General features: G+C 41.6%; 1 protein-coding gene across 1 annotated transcript in view; it reads right to left on the bottom strand.

Moving 5' to 3' along the window:
- DPY19L1 (dpy-19 like C-mannosyltransferase 1) overlaps window positions 1-8,660 on the bottom strand; it is a 51,027-nt gene extending 42,367 nt beyond the window's left edge. The window contains exons 1-4 of the mRNA XM_075493485.1: window positions 7,902-8,660; window positions 6,814-6,882; window positions 1,811-1,835; window positions 503-590 (exon numbers count right to left, since the gene is read on the bottom strand). Coding sequence (XP_075349600.1) covers window positions 503-590; window positions 1,811-1,835; window positions 6,814-6,882; window positions 7,902-8,196 — 477 coding nt within the window. The 5' untranslated portion in view covers window positions 8,197-8,660. The remainder of the gene's footprint in view (window positions 1-502; window positions 591-1,810; window positions 1,836-6,813; window positions 6,883-7,901) is intronic.
- Window positions 8,661-27,631: the final 18,971 nt, after the last annotated feature.

Below are 27,631 nucleotides of genomic sequence, written 5' to 3'. Positions count from 1 at the left end.
TACCCAGTTTTTCAAATCTCTTCTATTAGTGCCACTGAAACAAGCAATGTGGGTTTCCTTCCACCTTGTTTCATAGGACATCTGGAAATCTCTCATTTGGGCTGGTAGCTATGCACTAGCATAGTATTTCACAACTCTCAAAATAAAAGCAGACAAAAGGTGTACATGTATGCAAATATTTATTAATTTAAAAAAATTATTTTAAAAAAAAGCTGCATAACAAGACTATAATTGGAAGTATGCTACAAGGTACCTGTAGTTTCGTATTTTAGGTCCTCTAGAATCATATTTTTAAATTATATTTTAAGTGAACTGTGAAGAGATACATTCATAGTGATCAGCTGCCAGACACACAAATGCTCTTCATGTAAAAGTGTAATACATGTTAGTTGCAAGATATCAATATATTTGCTTATCCAGAAGGTATTAAAAAATTTTGGAAAGCCCACAATCACAGAACAAGTTTTCCAATCACTGAATTTTTATTGAAATGTAATCTAACCATTTCCGTGCGAAAAGCCATTTCTCTTTCTAGCGTTGACAGGTGAGAAAAATGACGGTCATTTTCAAAAAGAGTTGTTATGTGACACCTGTTAAAAACAATAATAATTAAAATTGAATAAAGAGTTTTAGAACCTGTACTAAGTCATATATACCAAGGACAGCTGGCAAAACATTCAATGAAGACCCAAAGTTTACTTACAAACTGCTATTTTAATTTACTCGTATAGTTTACCAACATTCTCCTCTATTCAGACTATTCTAAATGAAAAAAATATGAATCCATAGAGCATTTATTAAATTGTATTATGGAATTAGTTATAATACTCTAATGCATTTTAACTTAAGTGCAGACACTTAAGGATCAAAAGTTTAATGCTATTAAAACTATCAAGCCTACATATTAGGAAAGAAAATTCAAGTATCGGCCAAATGAAAAGAAACACAGATTAAAAACTGGTGAAAATAACAATGCACATACAAGTAGTGTATGTTTTTTCCACAAAAATCTTCCCTGACTTGTATTTTAATGCAGTTATCTGCCATTATATATAGATGCACTTACCATCAAAAGTATATGTAAATAAAGATGCAACTATAGGGGGGGAAAAAAAAGCCAGGAAAAATGCAAATAATTTTGGAGGCAAAACTTGCAATTTCCAAGAGGTGCTTCATCTCCAGAAAGGATGGAAAAAGAAGGAAACAGAGCAGTGCACATGACACTGCTTTTGAATAGGAATTTGCAAGAAACGTACTACTAAAAATCAATAGTTCTTTTTGAGCTAGGAAACAAACACAGAGTGGCAGAAGCTGTTACTTTTTATCTCTGCAAAAGCAGCCGGTGAAACTCACTATAGACGCCATTCTATTTCAAGTCTATACTACAAAAAGGAAGGGTGAGGATTAGGATGCAACCTGAAACACAAGGATTACATAGACAAAGAGTAGTTGAAAGGCCATTCTTCTGTACCCAAAGAAAACATTGGCCAGACTTCTCTGAAGAGGTTAGAGAAAACGTGATGTAAAACTAAGAAATTAAAGCAGAATCTAAATAAGCAGAACATAGGAGAAAGCTGAAAGGATTTACCTGGACTTTCAAAACCCACTGAGGGTAAAAAGGTCTGTTAGTGGAAATGCACCTGAATTTGTATACCTAAGCAACAATTTTCCACCTGGAAACAACAATCTGGTTTTGAGAGGAAAGACATAAATATAAATTATCAAAATAGCTTGTCTAAATATAAGTCAAAATTATATTTTTATTATTTTAAAATATCATATTAATCTCAAGCAATAAATTTAACCTTACCAATGTAGGACTCCTGCAAAAGCAGCTGTAAAGGAAACAAAAGGTGTCAAGTTACTAAAATATTTAAATCGTTGAACATGAAATCATGTTCTTTAAAGTAATTACAGTGCAACTTCAGAGATGCACAGAAGGTACTCAGCCTCTAGAGGAATAGAAGAATAGGAACATCTGAATTAACCTGCATGGCCAGCTCTTTGAAAATCTGAAATTATGCTGATGATATTCGGCAATAAGCAATGTTCCCACATATATCCTGCATCACTCAAGTTGATCCATCAGAAATCTAATGTGCCCATTTCAGCTATCAATAACAAAACTGAATTATAACCATTTTTTTAAATAAGCACAAATATTTTTAACATTTTAAGATACCTGCTGTGACTGTTCACTCAACTCCTGCTCAGATTTTGGCTAACACACAGCTCATGCTGAGGCCTCATGCATGCTAGGAGCAGCACTGTTAGGTCAAAGCAAGGGCAACACATATGCAGGACCCAGTGGCCAGAAAGGGCTAAAGGTCATTATGCAGCCATTATCACCTGCAGCCTGCCGTCTCCTCCAACCATAATCCTTGCTTATTGATTGTCTGGCAGTTTCTTCAGAATCTGCTGACTCATAGAAATGGTATAGACCAAACTTCCAAGCTGGAAGGTACAAATACATCAGCTTATCCAAAAAGTTTTTAAAGCAGACCCAGCAGCAGCTGGACCGCTGAGGCTTTCGTGCTTCCCAGCATGACACAGGGAACACCTGCACCATGATGGAACAGGAAGGACGAGCACTCCCACCATGGGCTAGGTAACTATTTTGCTCATAGGTGCACAAGTTAGGAGTTACAAGTTACGAGTTGTGAATTAGAGAATTTGTGAGTTAGAAACCTCATGCCTTAAGTGATGAATTAGTGAATTCCCATGTTAGACTAGTCTGTAGAAAGTACTGAGCCCTTGTTTGTCATGTTTGTTTTCTTTCCTAATGAGCTCATACAATAAAGTTTAATTTACAGAGTACATTGTCCTGTAAATTTGAGAGATCCAAACAGACTGTGACAACCAATACAAATCTAATTGAGACTGTAATTGCTAAAAAAGGTAGACTCTCCATGTAATAACATTCCATTTGTCCATTCGGAGACTATCTGCACTGTTGTCACACAGGTACAGCACAAGGGAGGTAATGTGAGGGACAAAGGGAAAAGACAATTGATGATAAAGTGGTGGGTAAAAAGTCTAGGTCTCTGACTTCTTAAGCATGACAAGATCCACAGAGAGCAGAAGCCACTCCATTTTGCTTGGGCAGCATTCACAACACATTTAGCTCACCATGGAAGCAAAGCCAGCACGAGTGAGGGATAAAGGGTAGGCATTTAGAGTGACCACGCTGCTCCTTCTAGACTGAAGGTGCCTTGGTTGCCCTCTAGGCACACAGTGGCTGTCTACCATAGAAAGGTCAGGTAGCCTTCAATCCAAGAAAATCTTTAGGGTTACTGAAGAGCCTTCTTACTCACATAGGCTACACGGAGCAGAGAGAAAGTGGCGAGGACAACCACCCTCCCTGCTTACACCCAGCTAGAGGCAGACAGGTGCTGAGCACCGTGTCCCTCTCCAGGGTGCTGATCTGCACACACCTCCGGCAGCCTACAGGCACCGGGGGCACTGCCCTCGCCTCTGTGACAACACGGAATGGGTCAAGTTGCTTGCAGATAGGTAAAACGTACATCAAATGCCTGCACACTGACACAGAATATAGTCGGAGAGTTAGTGAATGCGCATGTGTTCAGACTGCATGTTACACGCGCACGGTGGTCTGTTTTTGGAAAGCATCAGGGCCAAGAGAAACACCTTTGAAAAAAACACTACATTTCTGTGGAAAGAGGAGTGGACTGAATGTACGCTTCATGCCCTAGTATATACTCCCAAACCACATGTTCCTCCAACACAGAGCCTGGAAGTGCTGCTGTTGGCAGTATTTGTTATCATAGCCACACAATGCTGCTGCTGGCAGTACTTGTTATCATTGCCACCACCACCAACTTCACATAGTAGTTGAGGTTGTACAATACCACACTGAAACTTCCTTAAGAGTTTTTCAGCTCCACTTTGGTCACCGAAGTAGTTTTCTCAAAGAGAAGCCTGGATTTCAGTTAGGAAATGAATACAAGCTTTCATTTAAAACTTTACGTTTTTACATATACTTTCTAGAAAAAAAAAAAATCACCAAAGGATTGCTCGGTGTAGTTCACATTAAGTGGAATTTAATGTCTTAGGAAAGTTTCAGGAGCTACAGATTTTTTTTTTTATACTAAGGATATTTATGTTAGTTCTCATGGAGAGCTGGAAATTCCTTTTTCAGAAAAGCAGATATGGATACGACATGGAATTCCAGGTAAGCACATTAGCTATATCAGCAACACAGCAAACCACATTCCATAAACAAACACATTTTGCAGTAATTGTATGGGAAGAAACAGAACAGTCCATACCTTTCTTAGTCATTACTTATTGAGTCTCACATTTGCACAAGGCATTATTTCATTTCTCAGTAACATTTCTAAGATTCCCAATAAGATTAGTTGCTGAAATACATTTACATATACACAGACCCCAGCCATAAAAAAATATATATTTTAAGACAGATTACATGTTAGGTAAGCATATACAGTAAAGTCAAAATAAATGCACATTAGATACTAGTACTGTTCATGATCTCAAATTCATGTGGTTCCAAATAAGCCAAATATACAGTATTTTATTGCTGCAAATAAATGATCTATTAATATGGAAATTACATTTCAGATTCAAACATACCACTTAGTTCATACAGAAAACAATATATTTAAATCTGATTCTTCCTTTCAGTAAACGTTTTATTTAAAGTCAATGCATTAAGTGTAAATACATTCACAGTTATTTGGGAGAATGTCATGTACATTTTTATAAAACTTCACAATATCACTCTATTATAAGTATAAAATGAAGACCTTTTATAATCACACAGCAATTCATGTAATTACTCACATTTTGAGACAATGCGCTTAATTCATAGACTTACACTATGAATCCAAATCAACATTTTCCAACAGACTGCATCCAGACTTACATTAAGCTAGTTTCTGATTGAAAACATGCAGATCAGCTCTCCTAAATTACCATCCTTTGATCCCATTAATGTCCTTACTGGGCAGGGAATGAAGGAGAGGAATACTACAGTCCTAATGCTACCAAGACTTATACAGCTACTATGTACTTGAACTTGCAGATGCCATTTTCTCACCCAACCTAAGAATCCCTAAAAGCAAAGCATATGATCAGATTTTTGCAGACTGGGACTGTTATGTAAAATCTGATAGTTTATTCTTCAGATTTCCTATTTTTGCCTGTGTTCTGTTCTAAGAAAAGCAATGTGAATGGCATATAAAAAGCATTCTAATTCTGGAAATTAAATACTGAAGAATAGAGCCATAATATACAGAACTCATTCACCAAGAGAACAACAAACGCTGAGATACTGTAATGCAACAGGATGTGAAACGTACTAGAAATTGATTAATACTTTGCAAGTATCCCCAAAGTGACTAGGTAAGAATACAGCAGAACTGGGAACAATGAGGAACGTGTAAGCATTGACTACTTCTGCAGCTTAGTCAAGATGCTTCCTTGTGAGTGTCTGTGCAATCTAGAAAGGATGTCTTCAAGAATAAGGCCTCAATTCAATGGTCATTTAAAAAAATCCCAACATAATAAGGCAAAGTGTTGTATAAGAATGTCCTTGAAAATCTGACAACTTTATTGTTGCATGTAAATTGGAGATCATTCTTAAGGGAAAGAAATCCACAGCCTGTAACAAAACTAGCTCCAACTGCGGGAACCTCTGTTTTTAAAACCTGGACCTTCAAGCTTAAGCAAAACAACAACAAAAATTCAAATACCACTAAAACTAACCAAAACCCACTATTTCATATTTAGTATATAAATATTCTTTGCTACTGCAAATACGCTATTACATATGCTACAATATGCTATTATGCTAAGTATGCTATTACATACTTTGCTATTAAGGGTTTACTCCTATTAAAAATATAAATAGTTCCCCAAAGTATTTAATTAATTATCTGGATTTCACAGCCAAAGTCAAACTCCAGAAATTATAAAGCTCTCTGCCTAATGTGCTCTCTAATTTCAATCAAAGGAAAGCATTTTCCAATTTTGACCATCAGTTTAACATTTCAATGTCACTGAAGTAACTACTAGTCCAGGAAATGCTGAATAAACAGAGGTAAGCAAAGCAATTCAGGAACAGTTTATTCATCAATTAGTTTGTAAGCTAAGGATTGTTTCCCTGCTCCTACTTTGCAATGTAATTCATCAAACTGAAGAAACTCCCTTTGGCAACCAGGACTACCGGTGGTGTGATTAATAGTACCAGCATCTTTGGAATACCCTGACAGTCTTTTAATATAATACCTTTAAGAGTATATCTAATTGTGCATCTGACAAATATGCTATTATGTAACATTTGTTAACTTTAGGAATGCATTTCTTATTTAATTTTGCAAATACTTTAGGTGCTTTTTCCAAGACTTCGGCCATTAGTCATTTTATTATTTACTCCAAAATATTCCCAAAGACAATAACATCTGAATTTACATCCCCCTACAGTTGTATGTTCTTCCACACATAATCCTTCCAAAACAAGCTGGTTTTATGATATTATTAAATAAAGAGTTGCTTTTTTTTCCTAGAAATTAATGACTGGATAGAAAAGATCCATAAATGTCTGGACAATTATTTTCCTACAAATGCTCTGACACCACATCAACTGCTACAATAACAGCTTTACAAAAATTAACCAGGTAGGAAGTTACTTCCTGTCCCTTTTCAACGTAAGCTATGCTTTTTTGTTTTTTCCAAGTTATATTTCCAAATATATTTTGATACAGTTTACAATTCCAGAGAAAGAAAGGTAAAAAGAACAGTAGTTTCCGCCGACGTATTCCTTCTACTTACCCAGAAGGAAAGTGAGCCATATCTTGCTATCAGCTTTTATGACGAAGGCCTTTCTGTCATCAACAAATACTGTCAAAAGGAAACAAGTATTTTAAGCATCAATTAAGAACAGCCTCTGTAAAAGGAAATCTGTTCGAACTCTGCAGCATTAGTTTTCTGTAACAATCTTGACTTCAAAACTGCTGAAAGACATTTCAGACAGCAAGTTGGTAACTACACATAAAAGCATTAAACATCACAGATAGACAATATATTAAGGCGACTAGACAAATCAGGTTTTTAATTGCAGAAATAACTTTTACAAAATAACTTGTCAAAAGAGGATTTGTTCATAGACATGTTATTGACAAATTCGCTCAAACAGAAAGTCAGACTTTAAAAGAACAAGCAACCCTCCATCCTTTCAACGAAGTGTTATCAAGAAATACGCTGGTCATACCAACACTATAAGCAGAGCTAGTCAACAAGGATTAGAGGGACAGTTTTAACAAGAGTTAGTTATACAAAGAGCACATAGTCCCATTTCTCCCCCAAAGGATGCTAAAGTGATAAAAAACCCTTTTCCTTCCCCTCGCCCACGATTCTCGCCGATACTAGTGTGGGTCCCGTCAGCATTTTTTTTTTTTAACCTCCTCCCGTTGTGAGAGGCTGAAGGACGGGCACGGGGAGAGCGGGAAAGCAACCGGCCGTCAGCCGCTGCCCCGGGCAGCGCCAGGCACAACCCTCCCGCCTCCCCCCCGCGGGCAGACGCCGTGAGGCCACAGGGGTGCCCGCTTCCTGGCCACGGCGCCTCGCTCCGCTCCCCCCCGCCCCCGGTCGCCTTCCCGAGGAAGGACGTCCCGGCGCTTCCCTTCCTCAGGCGGTAGTGCAAAGCCACCCCGTGCGAGGGGAGCTTTCGCGCCGTGCCGCTGCCCGTGCCGGGCAAGTCTACCGACACCCGGAAAGGGGGGAGGGAGGCGAGACCGAGCCCCATCCCACTTCCCCCGGGCGGAAGGGCTGGCCCCCCAGCCGAGCGGGGGCAGAAGGAGCGCGGAGAGGGCAGGATTTGGGGGAGGGGGGCGGCTCCCTCCCCTCACCCCCCACCTCACCTCGGAGCCGGTCTCTGCAGACGCGCAGGAGCCTCAGGGGGCCGCGGCCCAGCACGTCCCGCTCCCCCTCAGCCGCGGGCCCCTCCCTGCAGGGTCTCTGAGGGTCGCTCCTGGCTCCCCGCCGGCCGCCGCCTCCCTTCCGCATGGCGCGGGCCCCGCCGGGAACCTGCCTGCCGGGCGAGTGCGGAGGGCGCCCGCGGCCGCTCCTGGGACTAGCGCCCGGCGACTGGTGCTGCTGTTGCCCGGGCTTGAGCGGCGGTGACTCTTTGTTCCTGCCTCGGGCCGGGACGACCATCTCCGCATAGTCCCCGCCGGGGCCGGGGTGCCGCGCCGGAGGGGAGGGGAGAGGAGGGGAGGAGAGGAGAGGAGAGGCGAGGGGGGCGGTCCTCAGCGAGGAGGTTCCCCCACCCCCGGGCAGGGCCCGGAGGCCACGGGGCGGAGACGGAGCGGGCGGGCTCGTAGTAACGGGGCGAGGGGGCGGCCGGTCACTACTCCGCCGGGCTGCGCCGCCGCTGCCGCCGCCGCCTGCTCCGCCCGGTTGGCCACGTGGGGGCGGGGGCGGCGCTCCCCGGCGGGGCGGGTAACGGCTCCCAGCGCCCCCCTCCCCCGCTCCGCCCCGCCGCTCACGCACGCGCCGCCCCGGAGGCCAGCGGCCGCGCGGCGACGGGGAGCCGTTGCTCCCTCCCCCGCCCCGCCGCACGTGCTGCCTGCCCCGCGCGCGGAGCTCCCGCGGCCTTCCGCAGGGCCCTCCCTCAGCGGCGGCGGGAGCGGGGCCCTTCCCGCTCACCTCCCTCAGAGGCGGCGGGAGCGGGAGCGGGGCCCTTCCCGCTCACCTCCCCGCTGAGGGGCGGCCGCGGTTTTCCCGCCGGACCCCGTGCGGGCGGGGCTGCCCGTGCCCCTGCGCTGCCATCGTGTCCTATTTCCTCTCCTTGTGTCCCCTCCTCCGGGGTTTCTCTCCGTTGCCTTTCCCTTGCCCGTTCCTAAGCCGTTTAGCTTTGTAAGCATCGCCTTAAGTTAAATCAAGCCCACCCCAGAAAGACAGGAGATCTCTGGAGTGTCGTCCCGTCCCCCGCCCCCTCCAATTCCCAAAATTTTAACTGCCAGAAGGTGTCCCAGGGACTTCCCAGCCACAGAAAACACCTCTTCCTCCTCCTCCTCCTCCTCCTTGTTTTGGAGTTTAAACGTGGGTTTGCCTTACTGTGTGCCAGCGATGTGGCAACACCCGCATGGCCTCGGCCACAGGCAGTGCTGCCTGCGGCCCCGGGCTCCCAGTGAGGCAAGGCCACAAGCTACATGCAACTCCAGCCAAAACGTTTCTCTGGGTTCAGAGGTTAAAAGGTCCCGTTACACAGAGGTCCTGCGTAACACGGACCCTGGAGACCTGAAATGTCCTTTCAGGACTTTCTAGAGCAGTCACCGTCAGCGCCTCACAGCAGCAATCACCGCGGCTCCTACGCTAACAGCTGGAATCGCTGTTCTTTTAAGGCTTGTGAATATACAACACAACCGCCAAGCAAGTCCCAGCTACAGCAAAACTATCTTTCTTCCTCCTGCACATGCTTTTTTGCTCGGCACACAACAGTGGTCAGACAGTGACTCATCTGATAGGGGTATATTAATTTAATTACCACTTTTTGATAATGTTGATTAAATATAGCAGAGTATAACTTCTTTATTAACTGCAGCCTCTCCAAACGGATCCATTTTACTATTTCCTCTCTGTCCCCTTGTTATTTTTTTCCCCTGGAAGTTCTTTCTTGACTGTACATATTCCTTGCCTCCCAGGTGCTCTTCATTGCTGTCTTCAGGCTTTTCTTTGACCCTGCTCACTCTTCATTTCTCTCTGTATGTTTCTGCTCCCAAGTTTTCTACATGTTGGAGTTTTCTTGGCATCATCTTTCCACTCAAGTCTTTACTTATTTTTCCTGGCCTTTCCGCCCATTTCCTCTGATATAACAGGCGTGTGGCTTTCTAAAATGTTTACAACTTCATTCCTTTATTTTAATCTCTTTTCCTAATTATTTTTATGAATCCTATCCTGTGAAATGCAAGGTTTGAGCCTTATGCAGCAAATACCGTACTAAGATAGTATTTTAAAAAATATGTTTAATAAATATATAGTCGGCATATTGTTAGCACAGGCAGGTAATTTTGGTCTGGATTCAGCTACCGAGGTAACGAACGCATGAGAAGAGGACAGCCTTTGGTGTCTTTGTGGTAGTAGGAAGGTTGATACCACAATAAGGGTGTAAAGATACAAGCTGGTACAGTCGGATAAAACAAGTCTGTGGGACTAACAGAGGGCCTGTGTATCCACAAGTACTGTTGGCTCCACATTTCTTTGCTTGAGGGAAAATCATCCTTCTACCCCCAGCTGTTTTGGGGAGATAATTGCAAAGGGCATGTGTTACACTGATCTCAAAAAATGAGCAAGGAAGAAACAGTATTTTTCATTTGACCAGCTTGTACAGTTATATAAAACAGCCAGTCTCCTGAGCACTTCTTCCAACGTGAATTACCTGTAGCAGTTTAGTATTTCAAGAAACATTTATCTGTGCTTATTATATACTAAATATAAATGAAAGCATGAAAGGAACACTATTTGAATGTTTGAAGACTCCATACTATTTTCCCACCTGCTTCCCAAGAGAAAAAGTTCCACAATCTGCTCTTTTTCATATTTGATTTTAATTTTGCAGCCTTGTCATAAATTTAGTAACCAAAGGAGTCTATTGTTGCTGGCTGAGTGATTGAAATGTACAGGCTCCAGACAGTTAAGGAGTTTTGCATGTTAACTGGCATAGAAAAAGAGTAATATGATATGTTCTGCTGATTTTTAACTCCTGAAACCTATTTTCAATTTTTGCCAAAATCAATAGAGTCATGGAACACTTACGAACTTGAAGGGTTGAGAATATTAAGGTTCAAATGATTGCTGTGGGATGGCTCGACCATTGAGATTAACTGGGCCTGCTCCAGCCTGCAGCAAATCAATTACCTTCAGGCTGTTTTCTTTTATTAAAACTCTTCAGGCAATTTATTTCGAAAGGTACCACCCACAGAACCTGATTACAAAGGCACGTACTACTAAACTAAACAACTCTAAAGATTTTAAAAGTTATTATAAGAATGCAAAGACAGAACATCACATTCTTAAACGTAAAGGTGCCCATATTCAGCAACTATACATTGCTAAAGACAACCGTCAACGCTACTTCAAAAGAGCTGCAGTAGAGCACTACACCTCTAAAAATAAAATGACACTTGCTTCACTCTGTAAGACACAAGTAGTAAGAAATAAACCTTGGGTTTATATCATCACAGGAGTTGCATATTTTTTCAGAAGTGCTATGTTTATTTCCAACATCATGTTTCATGCAGAGTAGCTCATTACTAATCCTACATATCACAGCAAAAGGAGTGATCCCAGTAAGCTAGCACATACCTTGCTGTTTATAACAAAAAGGGGGGGTAGGAATGTGATAACACTGAAATTAAATTTGATTTCTCTCAACTCTTGAGGGTGCTGAAGGGTATATACTAGGCCATAGGGGAGACATTATCTTGATCAGCTTATCCTGACTAATTTTGTCCTGGGACAGCAAAATCCATAAGATGTTGCTCCACAGATTTCTGCTGTCCCAGGACAAAGCACATCCTGGAACACAACATTCTTGTTTCTGCTAGGTCTTCCCTTTCTGACCACACATTTTCCATGATCACTGGGCTGTCTCTTCGTGTTTCCAAATCACTCTGCCAGATATCAGCAGCCTCAGGATGCTGAGTTGGATGGTGGTTGTGACACACTGTCAATGGAGATAACTCACAGTCCTCAGGTATCAGGCCCTGCAAGTAAAATGCATTGCCTTGGCAGTTCCTATACATTCTCTAGCAGTATTCATTCCTCAGGACACTGGACATGCACACTGCGTCACCAAACAGTCCAAAGCTTGCTCGCTTTCCCTCCACTCATTCTCATCTTCTGTACTGTTTCTTGCCACCAGTTCTCTCAGTCTTCCTCTTGCCTCAAGTGAGACCTTCACTTCGCAGTTTATTACCAATACCAACCCCTCCTCTCTCCCAAGGTGATCTGAATAAGAGTGCCCGTAGAGAATTCCCTTTTTATATCTATAATAATGTTTCTTGTACTGCTCTGCTTTGTTCCAATGGCACTGCCTCAGAGCATATTCTGCAGATTTTGTGGCAAGGCTGCCATTGCCACCTACCACAGGGCTTTGCTTCTGTGAAGTTCGTGTTCATCCCCCACACTTTCACACATTCAGCAGCAGACTTAATAATAGCAGGACTGCATCATAGCAAGTTAGGGAACTGCAGGCTCCCTTTCCTTGGTTTATTTAATCCAAGGTTAACATGCAGTGAAGGCATAATCTGGAAAGTATGTCTCTTCAGCAAACAATTGTGTGGCTGCTGCCTGGTTAGATGTACTCAACCTAGCATTAAACTAGCCATTTGAGTGCTGACAGCAACTTAGCTGCAGCAATGTGGAGCTCAGAGCCTCAGGTAACTAATCAGGCAATTAGAGCATTTTGAGCTCCATACCATATGGCCATATTTGACTTAAGTCATTATTAATCCTACTTGAGCTTCAGTGACAGAGTGGACAAATTCTTACCTAAGGAAAGAATTTTATGAGAACAGAAATAGTAGGAATCTCTTCTTGTGAAGACCATGCTGAATAGAAGTGCAGAAGGCTAAGGACTCTCTTAAGGCAGTAAAGAAACAGGATTGCCCTTGGAGTTTGCATGTGGAGTTTGTATCTGCCAGGAAAAAACAACAGTATGTAGTGCCAAACAAGTTATAGTGTGTACCTCGTCCTATTTAACAGCTTTGTGGGGCCAATTCTCTTTCTGCAGGATACAAATATCCCCCCTTGGGTTAACTCCTTTAAACATGCATTGCCTGTATATTGAAGAGGGAAAAATATGCTCATGGTGAGTTAGTAATACAGCAATCTGATCTCTGCTTGCACATCTCTGTTCACATCTATCTTCTCTCACTTTTAAAACTGCAGTTGCATTTTGACTATATATATATAAAAAACTATATAGAACTGGAACATCTATGTCTGTCTGGCTAACTTCTCATACAAGCAAAAGCTTATTTTGACTAGAAACAAATTAGAACAATTTACCCAGCTTGCCTACCCTGGCAACAAAAATATCACAGTTTTAGAATGAGAGGTCCTGAAGACCCTTCTTTCTTTGACACAGAAATTACCGCCTTCATTTCTGTAAAAATGATTGTAAGTCCCAAACTGCCTGCTGCCAGAATAACACTGAAGAACATTAGTGACTCAGAAAACCCAATTACTCTCCACCAGACTTTTTCTGATTTCTTGGCTTTCAGTTTCCAGTACCACTTTCATGCTACCTTAAATGCTTCCCTGCAGCTCTGAAAAAAAAAGGAACAAGAAATACTATGAATATCAGGAAAAAAATTTAAGCTACACTGGGAACCTAGGTCTAACATATCTCCAGTTATGTTAACATAACCCTTCCTTCCTTGCTGCAGACAGAACGATCAAAGCAGCACAGCCGTCCACTTGCTCTGTTGAGCAGCTGATTTGGGAGATTTGCCAGTGCCCCTTCTTATAACATGGAGTGTGATCATCTCCTCCCAACTGGGGCCTGGAATGTTGCTGTAATTCTTCACCTTTCTGAGGACTTTTAACTCCTCTGCACGATATAATCTCCTTACAGCTTTCAAAATGAAGATCTCTTGCTGTACGCTCCACGTTCTCACTGCGTGGCATTTGGCCACAGCGAGTAGTCATGCTAATTTGGCATAGACACCATGATTCACAGCCACAGCAACTGCATCTCGTTATGCTTCTATTTGGAGGAGCAAATTATAGAGCAAGATATCTGAGGACCACAGAACTCACTATTACAAGCAGAAGTGATGGATCCAGTTTACCCTAACCTGATTTACTAGCCACCATGGTTTTGCTTAATTTTTTGCAGAGTCAGTGTTTATCTGGTGTGTCTCTAAGTAGCTGCTGCCAAAAGATGCATCAGGGATGACGGAGGAAACAGCTTGCAGCAACAAGCAGGAGCTAAGTGACAACAACAGAACAGGATCATATGAACATGAGCTGAGCTATTACTATATTTCTTGGCAGATGCCCTCTATGCCAGATTAAGAATGTGAACGCTATTTATGGTGGAAATAGGGGAAGGCCAGCAATGGACTTAGAACAGAAACATGAGAAAAGCAATGATCTGGAAGCACTCACAGAATAGCTTTTCAGTTAACAACTGGCAGAGCAGCCAGATGTGAGTAACAGTAGGGCTCTTGAAATATGTTGCCATGTCAAAGTCAGTAAACCTGCACTGCTGGAGATTTACTGGCAAATCTACTTTGGCAAGAGAGTGAGAGAAGCTTGTGGACCACTGCGAAATACTTACAGACAGCTGTAACAGGAAGAGCAGCAGGGTCTAAGTTTGCCTGTTCAGATGTTAGAAAGTTTATTTCTGTTTCACCCTTTGCTTACCCTGATATTCATTTCAGTGGGGATTTCGGTATAGCCTTTACTGCCCTGGTTGATGAAGGTAGAGAAGAGGCAGATTAATTACCACAGACATGGATAGAAAGTAACTTTAGCAAACTAAGCAAAATGGCAGACCGGACCAAAGGCAAGGTGATCCTAGAGATCAAACACCCCTCAAATTGACAAACAAAGCCATGACTTGGAAATGTTTGCTTCCTGTGTATGACTGAGAAAAGGTGAATTCTTTGTGACAAACTGAAGTGACTAACATGGTCACTTCAAGGGCTGCAGTGCATCCTTTCTTGGTAAATCTGGTCTGTTTGTCAGAGACCTTATCAAGAGGAGGAAAATATGATGCTGAGTCTATAAACCCTTTAATTTATACCCACACAAAACTAAAAATGTAATATAAATTTTACACAGAAAAATTTTGAAAATCTCATATGGAGTCCTTGTCGGTCACTAACAGCAGCAGTTTATGGCTTCCTCATCTCCTTCACTTTTTTAACTTTTTGATAATCTGTCTCAAATCATGATCCTGACCATTTGTGTGCTTTCATTATACATTCTGAAACCTTTCTAATAATAGCACCCGAATCAGGCTTTAAAGGCTGTGTTCCCAAAACATTAAGGTGTGCCACAGTGTCAAACAATTTGATGGAATTCATCCCTTTCTTTCAATTTTCCATGTGGAAATATAGTTCGTTTGTAGGCATCATGGCTTTACACTGCCTATCAGTCTGGCCCCCCTTACTTTTTCACATCACGACTCTAGTCTCTTGAACTACTATGAAACAAATAGTGCTCCCTTTCAGCTGGAATAACGCGTTTGCCTGTGTCCCATCAGCTGTGCTGACAAATAGGTACAACTATGGCCCCATTTGGAGCTTATTTTTGAGGTCACAGTGCCCTCTACTGTCTAAGGCATCCTCTTTACTTCTGCATCATCTTGGTTTAAAAAAACCAATATGCCAAGTCTTTATACACTCGCTAAAAAGAGCAATTCCCCACCCACCCCCCAATTAACACATTCATTTCTGTTTCAAGGTACACTTTCGTCTAGACTAGCAGGCCAATCTGGGTTGTTTGGACAGAAAACAGGTTGGCCAGGGCAGGGTAATTTCTTGCTGACTATAAGGCTGCTTTGTCAGAGTTGCTGTTAATTTGAATTAAACCACTGATCTATGCAGAGCCTGAATCACACCTGACTTGTGAATCTTGAGTAATTCCACATAAGGAAGCGCTCTGACATACATGCAAAGTGAGAACAACCAGGCCTGTGTTTCAAGTACAGATTGTAAATACATCTGCCACAGATTTGTTTTGCTCCTGGTGATCATTCTGACTCTGCAGATACAAATCACCTATTACATATGGAGGGGTTCTTTACAAACTCCTCTCCTGCTTGTGTTTGCCTTCACCCTCTCTCTTCATGAGCGGTGTGGGGTACTGTAGGTGGTTTCGCTCCCCTGTGAGTGACCCCTGGAGCGCCACAGACTGTCCTGCAAGTGAGCCTGGGATCATCCCTGCCCTCCCACCAACCCATCTCTCACAAGTAACCACAGACCCCTTGCAACACTCCCTCTCTCACCCCAGAGCCCCCTTTACCTTCACGCAAGACATGGGCTACTCTGCCCACCTTATCCCTACCATCAGAAAAACCCTACTTGCTTTTGATTTTAGCAAAGAGAATTCAAATCAAAAGAAGCATCTAGAGCCAACAAAAACCCCTAGCCTGGCCCACTTCTTAAGAAGCATGCAGCAGGTAGCACTGAAGGGCTTATGGGGCGGGGGGGGGAACACATCTTTTTAAAATGTACCGTTTGTCTCATATTCTGAAATTTTTTTAGCTTGACAGAACAACTCATTATGCTCAGAGAAGAGCAGCTGGCTTATTGTTTCACAAGGCAGGTGCAACCACTCCAGCTCCTCAAGGTGCTACAACTTGTTTCCTGGTAGGGGATCTTGTGGCATGATTCCCCATGGCATGACACGTAGGAGTTCAGAGGATTTTCCTTCCTGAGAGATTACATTGATGATATATATCAATGTATATATTGAGGATGGACTGAAGCCTGAATATAGTACAGCATTCATTTTCTCATGTTAGTCTGATAGCAAAATGAGGAGAGTTCACTAAACAATGCACTTTCAAGTGTACATGTACTCATAAATATAAAAGTGTGTGTGTTTGCATGCATGTATGTATAAAAAATATCTATAAAATACTAAAAAAAAAAATCAAACAATACTGCTGAGCATGGAAGGCATATTTCAAATGTAGCAGACGTACTTGTCTTTATCTAGCCTTTTTTTCCATGCAACTGCCACATCATAAAGTCACAGATAATTTCACTGATACTGAGTAGAGCTGAGGCTCCAGAATGAGCCCCAGGGCTGCACTGCAAGGAAACTGTGGCCCACTTGTAATCCTGGGTTTCTCTGAGGAAATACTTCACAGGAAGGATGCTTTTAAAATTACCACTTAATGGAAGGAGAAAAGGATGCCAAAGAGCAGAAGAGTATGCTGGATGGGGTGAATGTTAGTGCTGGTTTTGGGTGCAAGAAGACACTGTTGGAATCACACAGGGGAGCAGAGAAATGCAGAATGACTATCACAAAAAGGTGATAAAGCTTTAAAATATGTTTTCTCTTTAGAAAGATTTCCTTTTTCCCATCTGCTGAGGCAATACCTAGAAAAATTCTACCTACTTTTCAAACAGAAAGAGCTTCATTGCCCACCAACAACTCACAAACTACCTGTACCAGGTTTAAAGTAACTTCACATTTACATGCTGTATGCATATGCAGAAGTGCATTTTGCAAGCAGTGTGGAACCTCCACATTTCAGCTGTCATTATTGCCAGCATTGTTAGAAAAGTTGCAGAGGAAAGAATGCAAAATAAATTACGACTGTCTTTACTGTAAACTGATTAAAAAAAATCTATCTCTTACTAAGAAATCTTACTGATTTCTTCATGAAATCAGTCAGCAGCGTTGCACAGCTGTGGAAAAACAAAATGTTACGCTGTAGTATGTGAAAAGGAGTTTCGTATCTCACTCATGAAGTCATCTATTGACTCCAGTTAGTACTGGTGAGATCTCAGTTAAAGGAATGTGTCCGATAGTGAGCACTGCACTTCAGGAAAGATGCGGACCCACTGAAGGATGGGGATTTTTCCTAATCTCCTTTATCCCTTCCTGTCATTTTACATCAGCCATGGTAGTTGCAAAGTAGATTTCCCCCTCCACCAAACACATACACACAGCAGAAAACCCCCTTGAAGTCTACACAAGGAAGATGTGAAAAATAGCCTGGAGAAGAGTAATCAGAGGCAATGCGATACCAGTTTTCAAATAGGCAAAAGTTTGCTACAAGAAGAGACAGAAGCACTGGATAAGGAGTGAAGGGCTAAAATTACAGGCTGGGTCAGGTTAGACATTAGGGCCAATTTCTAAGGAAAGAATAGTTAAGCATTGGACTCTTTAAAGGGCCTGTGGAATCTCTATTGTTGGAGGCTCTTAAAAGCCAATAAGATAAACATCTTTCAGAGGTGGTTTAATTATAAACTGATGTTGGCTTGAGCCAAGGAGATGATCTCTGAAGATCCCTTCCTGCCCTATGTTTTATTATATTATACCGGCTAATCCCTCAATGAGTCTTTATGAAAAAAATTTCATCCCAAGTATCCCCTGACCGAGCTGTGAGCTAGAGACCACCCAGCTCCTAATATACCAAGGAAAATGCTACTTTTACCCTGAGCTGCCATTCCATGGTTGTTTATCATGACGGTTCTATGTAACTCAGAGATTATCAGTCTTCTACAATGAAATACATGGCAGCACCTTCAAATTTTGCCAACACCTGAAAAAAAAAGAAGAGAAAGAAAAGAACTCCAGAAGCAGAAGAGCAGGACCAAACCTGTAATGGTTGCTTGGGCTTTTGTTTTGAGGTGGGGGAGCAGGAGAAGAAAGAGGAAACAGAGTTTGCAGTTGAAAACTAGCTTGGGTCTTAAAGAAACACGCGAGTTTCACTAATGGGTCTGCCACAGATCTGCTTTGTAAGTACAGTGGATGATCTAAAATGAGGTAATAACAAGGAAGGAAGGGAGCTGTGACAACAGTTGATTAGTAGCATTGAGAATAGGGACTGTGTATGTGGAATAAGACTGGAAAGGAGCAGGCAATAAGTGAGGAAGAAAATGAAAAGTGAGAAGACAAGGAAAGATGGGGGAAAAGTTATATTGGAAAATAACCTTAAATGTGCAAGTGCAAGAGAGACCTAACTCCAATGAAGATTCTGCTATTTTCAGTGTTTCATATGTTTTCAGAGGAGTGCTATGGGTAGAAAGGAAATACCTAAATGCTGGAGATAAACTTGGTCCTAGAACTTGGATCTCCTGACCTGACGCTTATGGTAGGTCAGAAGCCCTGAGGTCTCACATTTCTGAAGCAGTGCAGAAAAGTTCAGTCATAATTAAATTCTTTCATGTAATTCAAGTGATTGAGAAGGCCTCCTTGTACTTACATTCTCTACCCCAGGATGCAATAAATATTGCTTTTTCATGGAATGATATCCACTCTATTGCCCGCATTCAAGAGTGGGTCTGTCTGTCTCTTGTGTGGTGGATTTTTGCTGCCTTCTTCTCTTAAACTGACTGTGGAGGTCTCTTCCACCTCAAGGCTTCCACAAATAGATCCCAAAGGTCTCATGGAGAGCATGCTTCTCGTCCTTCTTCCTCATTGTCACCATTATCATCTGAAAAAAGGAGAAACACTGTACCCCTTTTCTTGGAGGAAAGGAAAGCTGAAGAATGCAAAGGAGTTCATACCAACGAATACCTTACAAGAAGAAAGCCTGCAACTGCATCTTCAAGTTTCTCCTGTTATAAGCTTTACCTCAGTAAATACTGCCAGATTTCTGTCCTCTCTCTACTTTACTCTGCAAAGATGCCTTATCCTTGTCTTACAGTCCCTGTAATATTAGCACTAATGGAATTGGAATCTTCTTTCCTCCTGTTTCTGAAGAGCTCCCCAAATATGGCTTGGAAGAACAAGAAGGAATTCAACCTCCACAACCTGTCAAGCATGTGTCTTTATTTCTCAGAGATGGCAGGGCTATGGCAAACACATGCTCTGGACTTCAGCATTTCCATTAGAAGGAGATTTATTCCCATCTCACTAGGGAGTCCAGCTGAGACATTCTAATCCTCCAGCAGAGACTGTATTTGTCCCTTTCAGGGGATGAATCCATTTCTCTCATTGTGTCCACTTGAATATAGAATCCAAAATCATGAAGATTAAATATGAAGATAAGTCCTTACAGTCATGATTTTTACTCAGTTACCTACAGAAATAAGTCTCTGTATATGCATATATGAAATCATCTAACTATACCAAACGATTCTTTACTCTTTAGCCAATTTCAACTTAATTCAACAGTCACACTTTACACTAGTAGGTTGTGTTTTTGTGTTTGGATGGCTTCTGTATTAATTACAATTTAGATCTACGCAAACAGTGGAAGGAAAAGAGGGCAAAATGTTGAGACCACTGCAAGAGAATAAATCACAAGGTCTCTTTATAGTTCACTCATCATGCTTTCTGAGACTCGAAGGTCTGCAAACATATGAAAATTATTGCCACAAAAGAAAATACATGCATCGTTATGCAAATGTGCAATCTACATATAGTTTTTTGCCCTGAGTAAGGTGTTAGGTGTGGCACACTTACCTGGTTCAGCAACAGCAAGTCCTGAACGACTATCCAGTTACACAACTCTGGTGTGGAAAGAAAGCTTTAAGTGGGTGCAGACATCTGCTTTAAGCCTTGCAAGGCTTCCTTAACATTATAAATTGGCTTTTGTGTAAATGAAAATCAAGCTGTGTATTTTCTGCCTGGTATGGTGTTGAGTACATGTTCCAAAAGTATTTAAAGATAACTTCTTCATTAAGATATGGCCTGGTATACTTGTTTCATCCACTGGGAAGAAATTAGTAGTGCATGTGGATAAGAGCTAATTATTTTTCTCTTGTTCAGATAGCATTTATTACAGACAACACTAATATTTGCTGAAAATAACAGAGTAAAAAAAAAAAAAGTAAATCTTACCATCCATAATCCAAAAAGACAGTACAGTTTACAACTGCCTGGATGCCATCCAACCAGTAAGTAGAAAACAAACAAACAAACCAACTGAGATATAGATAAAAACAAACCAGAGAAAAGCCTAATCCACTTAAGAAACATAAATAGATAGCTGATGCAGGCCAGCATCCTTTCGGTCACCATGTGGATTTTGCACCAAGTCGGTAGAAAAATCTGAGAGTATATACTCGAGGCAGACTGCAGGTTACATATGGCGTAGGAAAAAAATGCATTTTGCTGCCTGAAAAACGCTTGAAGCAGTACAATGAAATTTTGCAGCAGTGACAGAGTAGGTTCCTGGGGAAAGAACTGGAACAAGGCTGTTGCTGCAGGGACTCGAGGGCAGAGGATGGAGGCCAGCAGGACCAGGAGAATTTGGGGAGTACCAGCAATGGGGTCCGGAGCACACGGGAAATTTTGGATAGAGCAACTCTTTTTTTGCCGCCCCCTTGTGATTTTTTCCCTTTCCCCGTTTACTCTCCCGCCTTGCTGTGCCTCCCCGGAGAGACCCCGCGCTGAGGCTACCGGAGCCGGGGCGGCGCTGGCCCCGCCGAGTGCGGCGGTGCGGCCGGCAGGGGGCGCAGAAGGCTGGGAAAGAGCCGCCGCGCTCCCGCGGCCGGAAGGGGGCGCGCCTCCCGCGCGTGGCCGTTCCCTCACCTCACCGTCGTGTGCAGGTACGGGAGGGGAGGGAGCGGACGGTGTCCCGAAGGCCGTTAGGGTGGGAGTTGTTCCTGTGTCTACGCAGCTGCGGGTTAGGCGGAGTGTTAGGGCAGAGATTAGGAAAAAGAGAAACTCACTGATGCCTGGCAAGAAATTACGGCGGTGAGCGCCCTCCGTTTAAGCGCAGCACGCTCCATCCTCCCTGCAGTGGCCTTCTCGGTGAGTGTGTGAAAATGTGAGTCTCGGCCTCCCTGTGAAAAAGTTCCCCCATGGTGGCACCTGAGCTGGAAGCATTTCCCTGAGCTTTGAAGTTTCACGGCAAGGTTGTGCTGTGAGCGGACGCCTGTGCCAGGAATGGTATGCGGTGCACGCATGGACGTCATCGTGGGCATCGGGTGGGCTCGGTACAATGCAAAGCTTCCAGCCACTGCAGCATGGCAGAGAAACAAACAGGCTTGTGGCATGGAGCGGTGTAAGCTGTTGACCCCAAGCAGAGCATGCAAGAGGGAACCGTGTCTCTACCTGTAAAAGGAAGCTGGTGGAAAAAGGCAGGGCTGCAGCAGCCCAGCCAGGTAGGACACCTCCATTCTCCAGCAGTCTCCACAATGCAAGCACGTGCGGCGTATGGAGTAGTGGGGAAGGAGCAGTGGCCCTCAAAACACTGATGTTGCATGTGCAAAAAAGGGTCTAAATCTATCACAGCATCCCAAGCTACAGAAGGGGGTGGGAAATTATATATTGTCTCAGCCTTTGCAGTAGTCAGGACTGCAATTTTATGTTAGGGTGGGTTTTTTGGTTGGGATTTTTTTTTGGCATCTAACAATAAAAAAGTATGATGGAATGGCAGTGTATAATAATGTAAAGATTAGATATTCAAATGAAGGAGTGTGACTTAGGACCCCACATGGCCAAGAAGTTCAGTGATGAGTGAATTTGTCAAAAGAAAGATCTGGTTCCTTGAAACTGAAATGAGTTTCTAATTCAGACCAAATGATTTTCAGCTGGAATAAAAAGAAGAAACTATATCACAAGTGAAAAAAAAAATGTTATTTTGGTAGGTCATAAAGTGTTTTAATGTTTCGTTTTGAAACTGATATAAATAAATAAGTTAAGGAAGAATAGTAACTAACCTGAGGACATGGTCAAATATTTTCAGTGAATACAACATTGCACATTTACCTTAAATGCATGGTTCTTCTTGTACTTCTTTTAAATCAGCCCTTTATACTCCTCCAAAGTTGATTTTTGCATTTTCAGTTCATTCTGAATTAATTTTCCCCTAATTTTTCAGTTCATCAACCAACCAAAAAACATCCACAAGCCCATTATTTTAGATTCCCAAGTAGAGCTGACTAAAGAGTGACAGTGAAGAAAAGTCACTTTGCCGTCATTGTTTATTTTCATTATGAAACTGGAATAAATTATATTAGAAATAAATGTATTTGCTGGCATAGCAACAACAGCAAAAGTTATTCTGCTGTTTCCAGTCCCAAATATAAAAAAAAAAAAACATTCATAACCTAATAAGAATCATAAGGGTGTTTTAGATATTATTATCCTGAATTTTGGAGCAGATTTATTTCAACTATTCCCTCCCCCCCTTTTTTTTTAAAATGGAAGCTGGGGTTCTCATGAAATTTTGTTTCTCATGGGCATGCTTTTAAGCAAAACAGTGGAACATCACAAAAGTCACAATAAAATTATAAAATAAAAATCATGGGGTCTCTTGTGGGGGGGGGGGGGGGATGCTGAAATGAAATGTTTTAGTCTTAAAATCAGATTATGGGGATTGCAGCCATCCCATATTCAAATTTAAAATTAGTCTTGTACCTTACAGCTCTACGTCTGGATATCTGATACATGTGAGGTTGGGTGGAGCAAAGTAAAACAACTAGTTCATAATGTCTTTGAGATATAAATAAGGAAATCCAGTAAAAATAGCTGAAACCACATTTGTGTTTCATGAACAAGCTCCCTGCTACAGTCCTTTCCATCACAGAGATACATAGCACTTTTAGAATCAGGTTTATGCCTGAACTTTATCACGTTTAAGAATCATGGCTTTCTTTACTAGCAAAAGTGCAGACTATCACATAACATTTTTGCAAAGGCTTGCATTTTTCTTTAAACTTGTGATTTCCTCACTAGCTTAAAATGCTTCTTGCAAGTGCTACTTTTCAAAGCAACTTCACATGGAGAAATCTATTTTAAGGCATTCGTTAATTCAACATCAGTGAAGTGTAGAACGAAACAAAAATGAAGTCATTGTTCATTTTAAGATTATTTATGTCATATTCAATTGGTGGGGGAAATTTTGCAGAGCTCTGTTTCTTTTCTCAATTTTATTCCAACAGCTTGGTGCACTTATTAATTCTTATGGCTTTCATTATTTAAATGAAGATGATATACAGTTCTCCGTTTCCTTTTCTGGGGTCCTTTTCGTCTTCTCTGAATAATTTCTCCATCTGGTTGCATGCTCAGCCCTTGTCATGAATCACAGATAAAGCAGAAATCCATTATTGTCGTCCCATTTGTTGTCTTTGTGTGTTTGAGTATCTGGTTTAGCCCCAGCCATGAGAGTTATTTTATGTGGGCATACTCCAGAACCAAAGCAGTAAATAGGGAATTAGCAGTGCATTCTAACACAAAAATTAGGGTAAGTATTCATTTTTCCTGTGCTTAGGCATGCTTATAGGGGTGATTTTTAACATTTTCTTCAATCAGGGTCTGTCGTAGCTGAAACTTGGATGTATGATCTGGTTTTCCTTCAAGTTACAATAGATACCCTCTTCCTAAGCTAGAGTTGTCTTTAACCGTACTGCAGTTTTGTTTATGATCATATTGCACGTGTGACTTTTAGTAAAATATTCTTTTTTGTGGCTTGCAATTTCTCATGTGATTTTAGGTTTTAAAATGTGTCCCCTAGTCTCCTGTTATCATACAGTGCATAGTCAGTGCAAAGTTTTATGCTTGGCTCATAGAGCAATTCATCTCAAAATTACATGTTATTTGCTTAATTTGGTATTTCTATTTACACTAACTCTAAATACCCACTTGGATCTTATGATCAGCTTCCAATTTATTTCTACTGTAGCATCCGGACTGTTGCTATTTATGTCTTTCTAGTTTTTCCAGTGCGTTCATTCTGGTGAAAGTGTCCATCTCATCACAGCTGCATTGTAGATTCACATTTCCAGAATAATACAAGTGTTAAAAGTATTTTAAGTCATAAGGTTTTGTATGTGTAAGAGAGACTTGAACATTGCAGATAGTTTTCAGGCTCCTAGATCACTAGGGGAATCCACAGCCTTGAGTGGCTCTAGGCACAAGCTGACAAGGCACTTCCTCAACATCAAATAGTCTGTACGTTTATGTGTTGGTGGACCAGGGGGGAGAGACCAGTCACAAGCCTGCTGCCTGCATTGCTGCCTATACCAAAACCCTGAAGAGCAAAAAGTATTGCTTTTGCTGTGGGAGAACTTGAACATGCAGAGCAGCAGCAGCTGCTCAGGAGCAAGGCTGGAGGCACCGCTTGCTGGCTGCAGTAAGAGCATGCTGACCCTACGCTCCTCCGTATAATTTTACATTCTGACTTCTCCCAGCTTCTTTTGTGATAAGACAGCTCTAGCCCATCCCTCATATTTTGGACAGCAAAGTTCAGTTTTGCCTATATTGTCAAGATGGCAGCTCTGCCTTTGAGACAGGTATATAGACTATTCTTCTGCAAAGCATAAAAGAAATAAGCTCCTGAGAGGATCCACAAAAGCAAACATGTCCCAAATCCCACAAACAAACAAAAAAAAGATAAATTAACCTCTGCAACTTAGATGAGTGCTCTTATTATTGAGGTAGCAAATAAAAAGGAAGTATCCATGTGTTCTCTAACAGTTTGGCCAAGGTTGAAAGAACAGGAGAACAAAGGCATGATATTATGGCATGGAGCAAAAGAAGCTTTAAAATACTGTTTCAGGAAGGGATGATAAAACTGTTAGGCTGGTCCCTGAAAAAAACATAAATCTTTCAAAATAGCAAACACTATAGCTAAGACTTTCAAAACAGGACTTAGAAGCATGATTCTTGCTAAAATTAGTGGGAGCTGTGCATCTACATCCATAATGGCTTTGAAATCTCAGCCTATAATATTCCTTGTTAGTCTTTTCCCTCATCAGGCATGTATGAAGGAAAGCATTTTCTGTGACTGAAAACACAAGTAGTTGTCCGTCCAGAACTACTGGAAACCATGCCAAGTTGTTTTAAGTGCTAGGCAGGCTATATGGTACATACTAATTCATTTAAGAGCAACTGAAAAATGTTTAAAGCCTTGTAAAGGAAATTAGGGGGCACAAGTGTTAGACTTTTACATGTTCATACAAAAATGCACGAGGTTCCTAGTGCATTGTAAAATGAAGGAGCAAAGAAGGCCAAAGTCTTTAACCATCTGAAACAATCTAATCATCCTCTGGAAATGCACTGTTTGGGGTGACTATGTTAACTGAAAATGGAGTGATTAAATAAAGTCAGGCTGATAAATCTCCTGAGTACTACTAACTTATTTGTAATATCATTGACGATGAGTAGTATGACTGGTGTCTCAAGTCTAAAAGCTATGACATTCAGAGGAAGGTAATTGAAGCCTCCCATTCCGAAGCCCTGGGTACATGTTCAGATATTATCAATGCAAATTTTACAGCCAACGATTTGCATCAAGATAAAAATTAATTCTTCTTTTGGCTGCCTTGGGATCGATCCATGAGAGAGCACAGGAAGAAATAACAGATTTGTAAGTGACTATGTATCAACAATGACTTTAAGACAGGGAGTAAGATAAATAGAAAAAACCTGCTCTCACCCACACTCAGCTTTCACACCAGAAAACACCGGTGAAGACCAATAGACCTTTTGTCTCATAAAAGCATACAAAAAATGCAGGTACAGACAGAACAGGAGGAGTGATTTTCAATAGAAAGAGCCCTGATTGAAGGCAGTCCAATTCCAGCAGCCCCTATTAAGCACAGACTACCAGTTTAAGAGTTGCAGCTTATTCTAGCTCTGTGAGAACTCAGAGAGAGAGAGTGGATTCTGATGACACCAAATAGCCAAATGATTTAGTATTTTATAGCCAAAATTGTGGTATGCATTGTCCCTAGAAGCTGACGGGAAGACAGTGCAGACTGTAAGTAAAGATGTCATGAACTTGGGCAATTCCATATTATTGCTTTCAGGACATTTTAAGATGCCTTAAGACAGAGACCCAGGTAAAAAGCACAGTAGTAATTCTGGTTTGAGGGGACAAGGGCATATGAATGCGTTGCCTCTGAAAGAGTAGATAACAGATATCTGATGCAGATAAAAGACACAGATTTTATGCTACGTACTTGTTCCCTTCTATGAATCTCTAAGAACAAATGGCCAGACATTAAGCATCTAAACAGAGAAAAGCTGCAGCTGTGCCAGGAAGTATATCACCTCTGCTTTTGAGGGGATATTTTTTCTAAATATCATCAATTACAGATGCAGTTGCAAGCATTTGCCCTTCTTTAATTCCTCCTACCGTTTGAGCTAGTCCCCTGCAATAGCTGGCTGAAGTAAAACAGACAAAGAGCTAGCTGAGTGCCCCTTGCATATCTGAAGGACAATCATTCACCTCATCACCATTTCTGCTAACCACCCTTCTCCAAACACAGGAGAGCACAGAACTTTGAAGGAGGTACTCATGAAGTCCGTGAAAACGTGACTCAAAACCAGGAGATTCTCTAGGACACAGAAACCTGAAGCCACTCAAAAATTACTGCACATATTCCTGGCAGGCTTCACAATGAGAATAAAAACAATTCAAAGTCAACTAACAGACCAAAATGATTCAGTATGGTTGCTTGATTTTAATTCAACAAATTAGTTAGTCAATGGTGTATTAAGCCTGTTTTCCAACCTAAAAAGCCTTAAAAATACCAGATTTTGCTGGGTCTACTTGTAAATCTGTATTTTATATTAACAGAGCTAAAAATGCTGCAGTGGTGAATTATCTAATACTCTCTGCACTAGGAGAAGTTATCGTCCTACTCTTCAAAAAAACCTCTCTGGCAAACTTTTCTGGTAGGCGTCCCCATAGGCTTTTCTTAGTCCCTCTGGTTATTGCTATAGAGAACAAGGACCAGCTTCTGTAGTTCCTACAGGTCCCTAAGAGCCTCACTAACCAACCCTGATATCAATGACTAATTTTAATAAAGATCTTGGGCATTAGACCACTGACAGTTTAATTCTTTATTCTTAGAATTATCATTACTGGTTATTGTTAGTTTATATTTATTGAACTGATGGTGTATAATCTAAATATGTTATGTATATTTGAAATGGTCTTTTTACTCATTATTCAAAATATCATTTATTGCTCCATATTTCTAGCATACCATTA

The sequence above is a fragment of the Mycteria americana genome, chromosome 2 (genome assembly GCF_035582795.1).
Source record: "Mycteria americana isolate JAX WOST 10 ecotype Jacksonville Zoo and Gardens chromosome 2, USCA_MyAme_1.0, whole genome shotgun sequence".
Classification (NCBI taxonomy): Eukaryota; Metazoa; Chordata; class Aves; order Ciconiiformes; family Ciconiidae; genus Mycteria; species Mycteria americana.
This window is presented reverse-complemented; position numbering and strand designations above follow the sequence as displayed.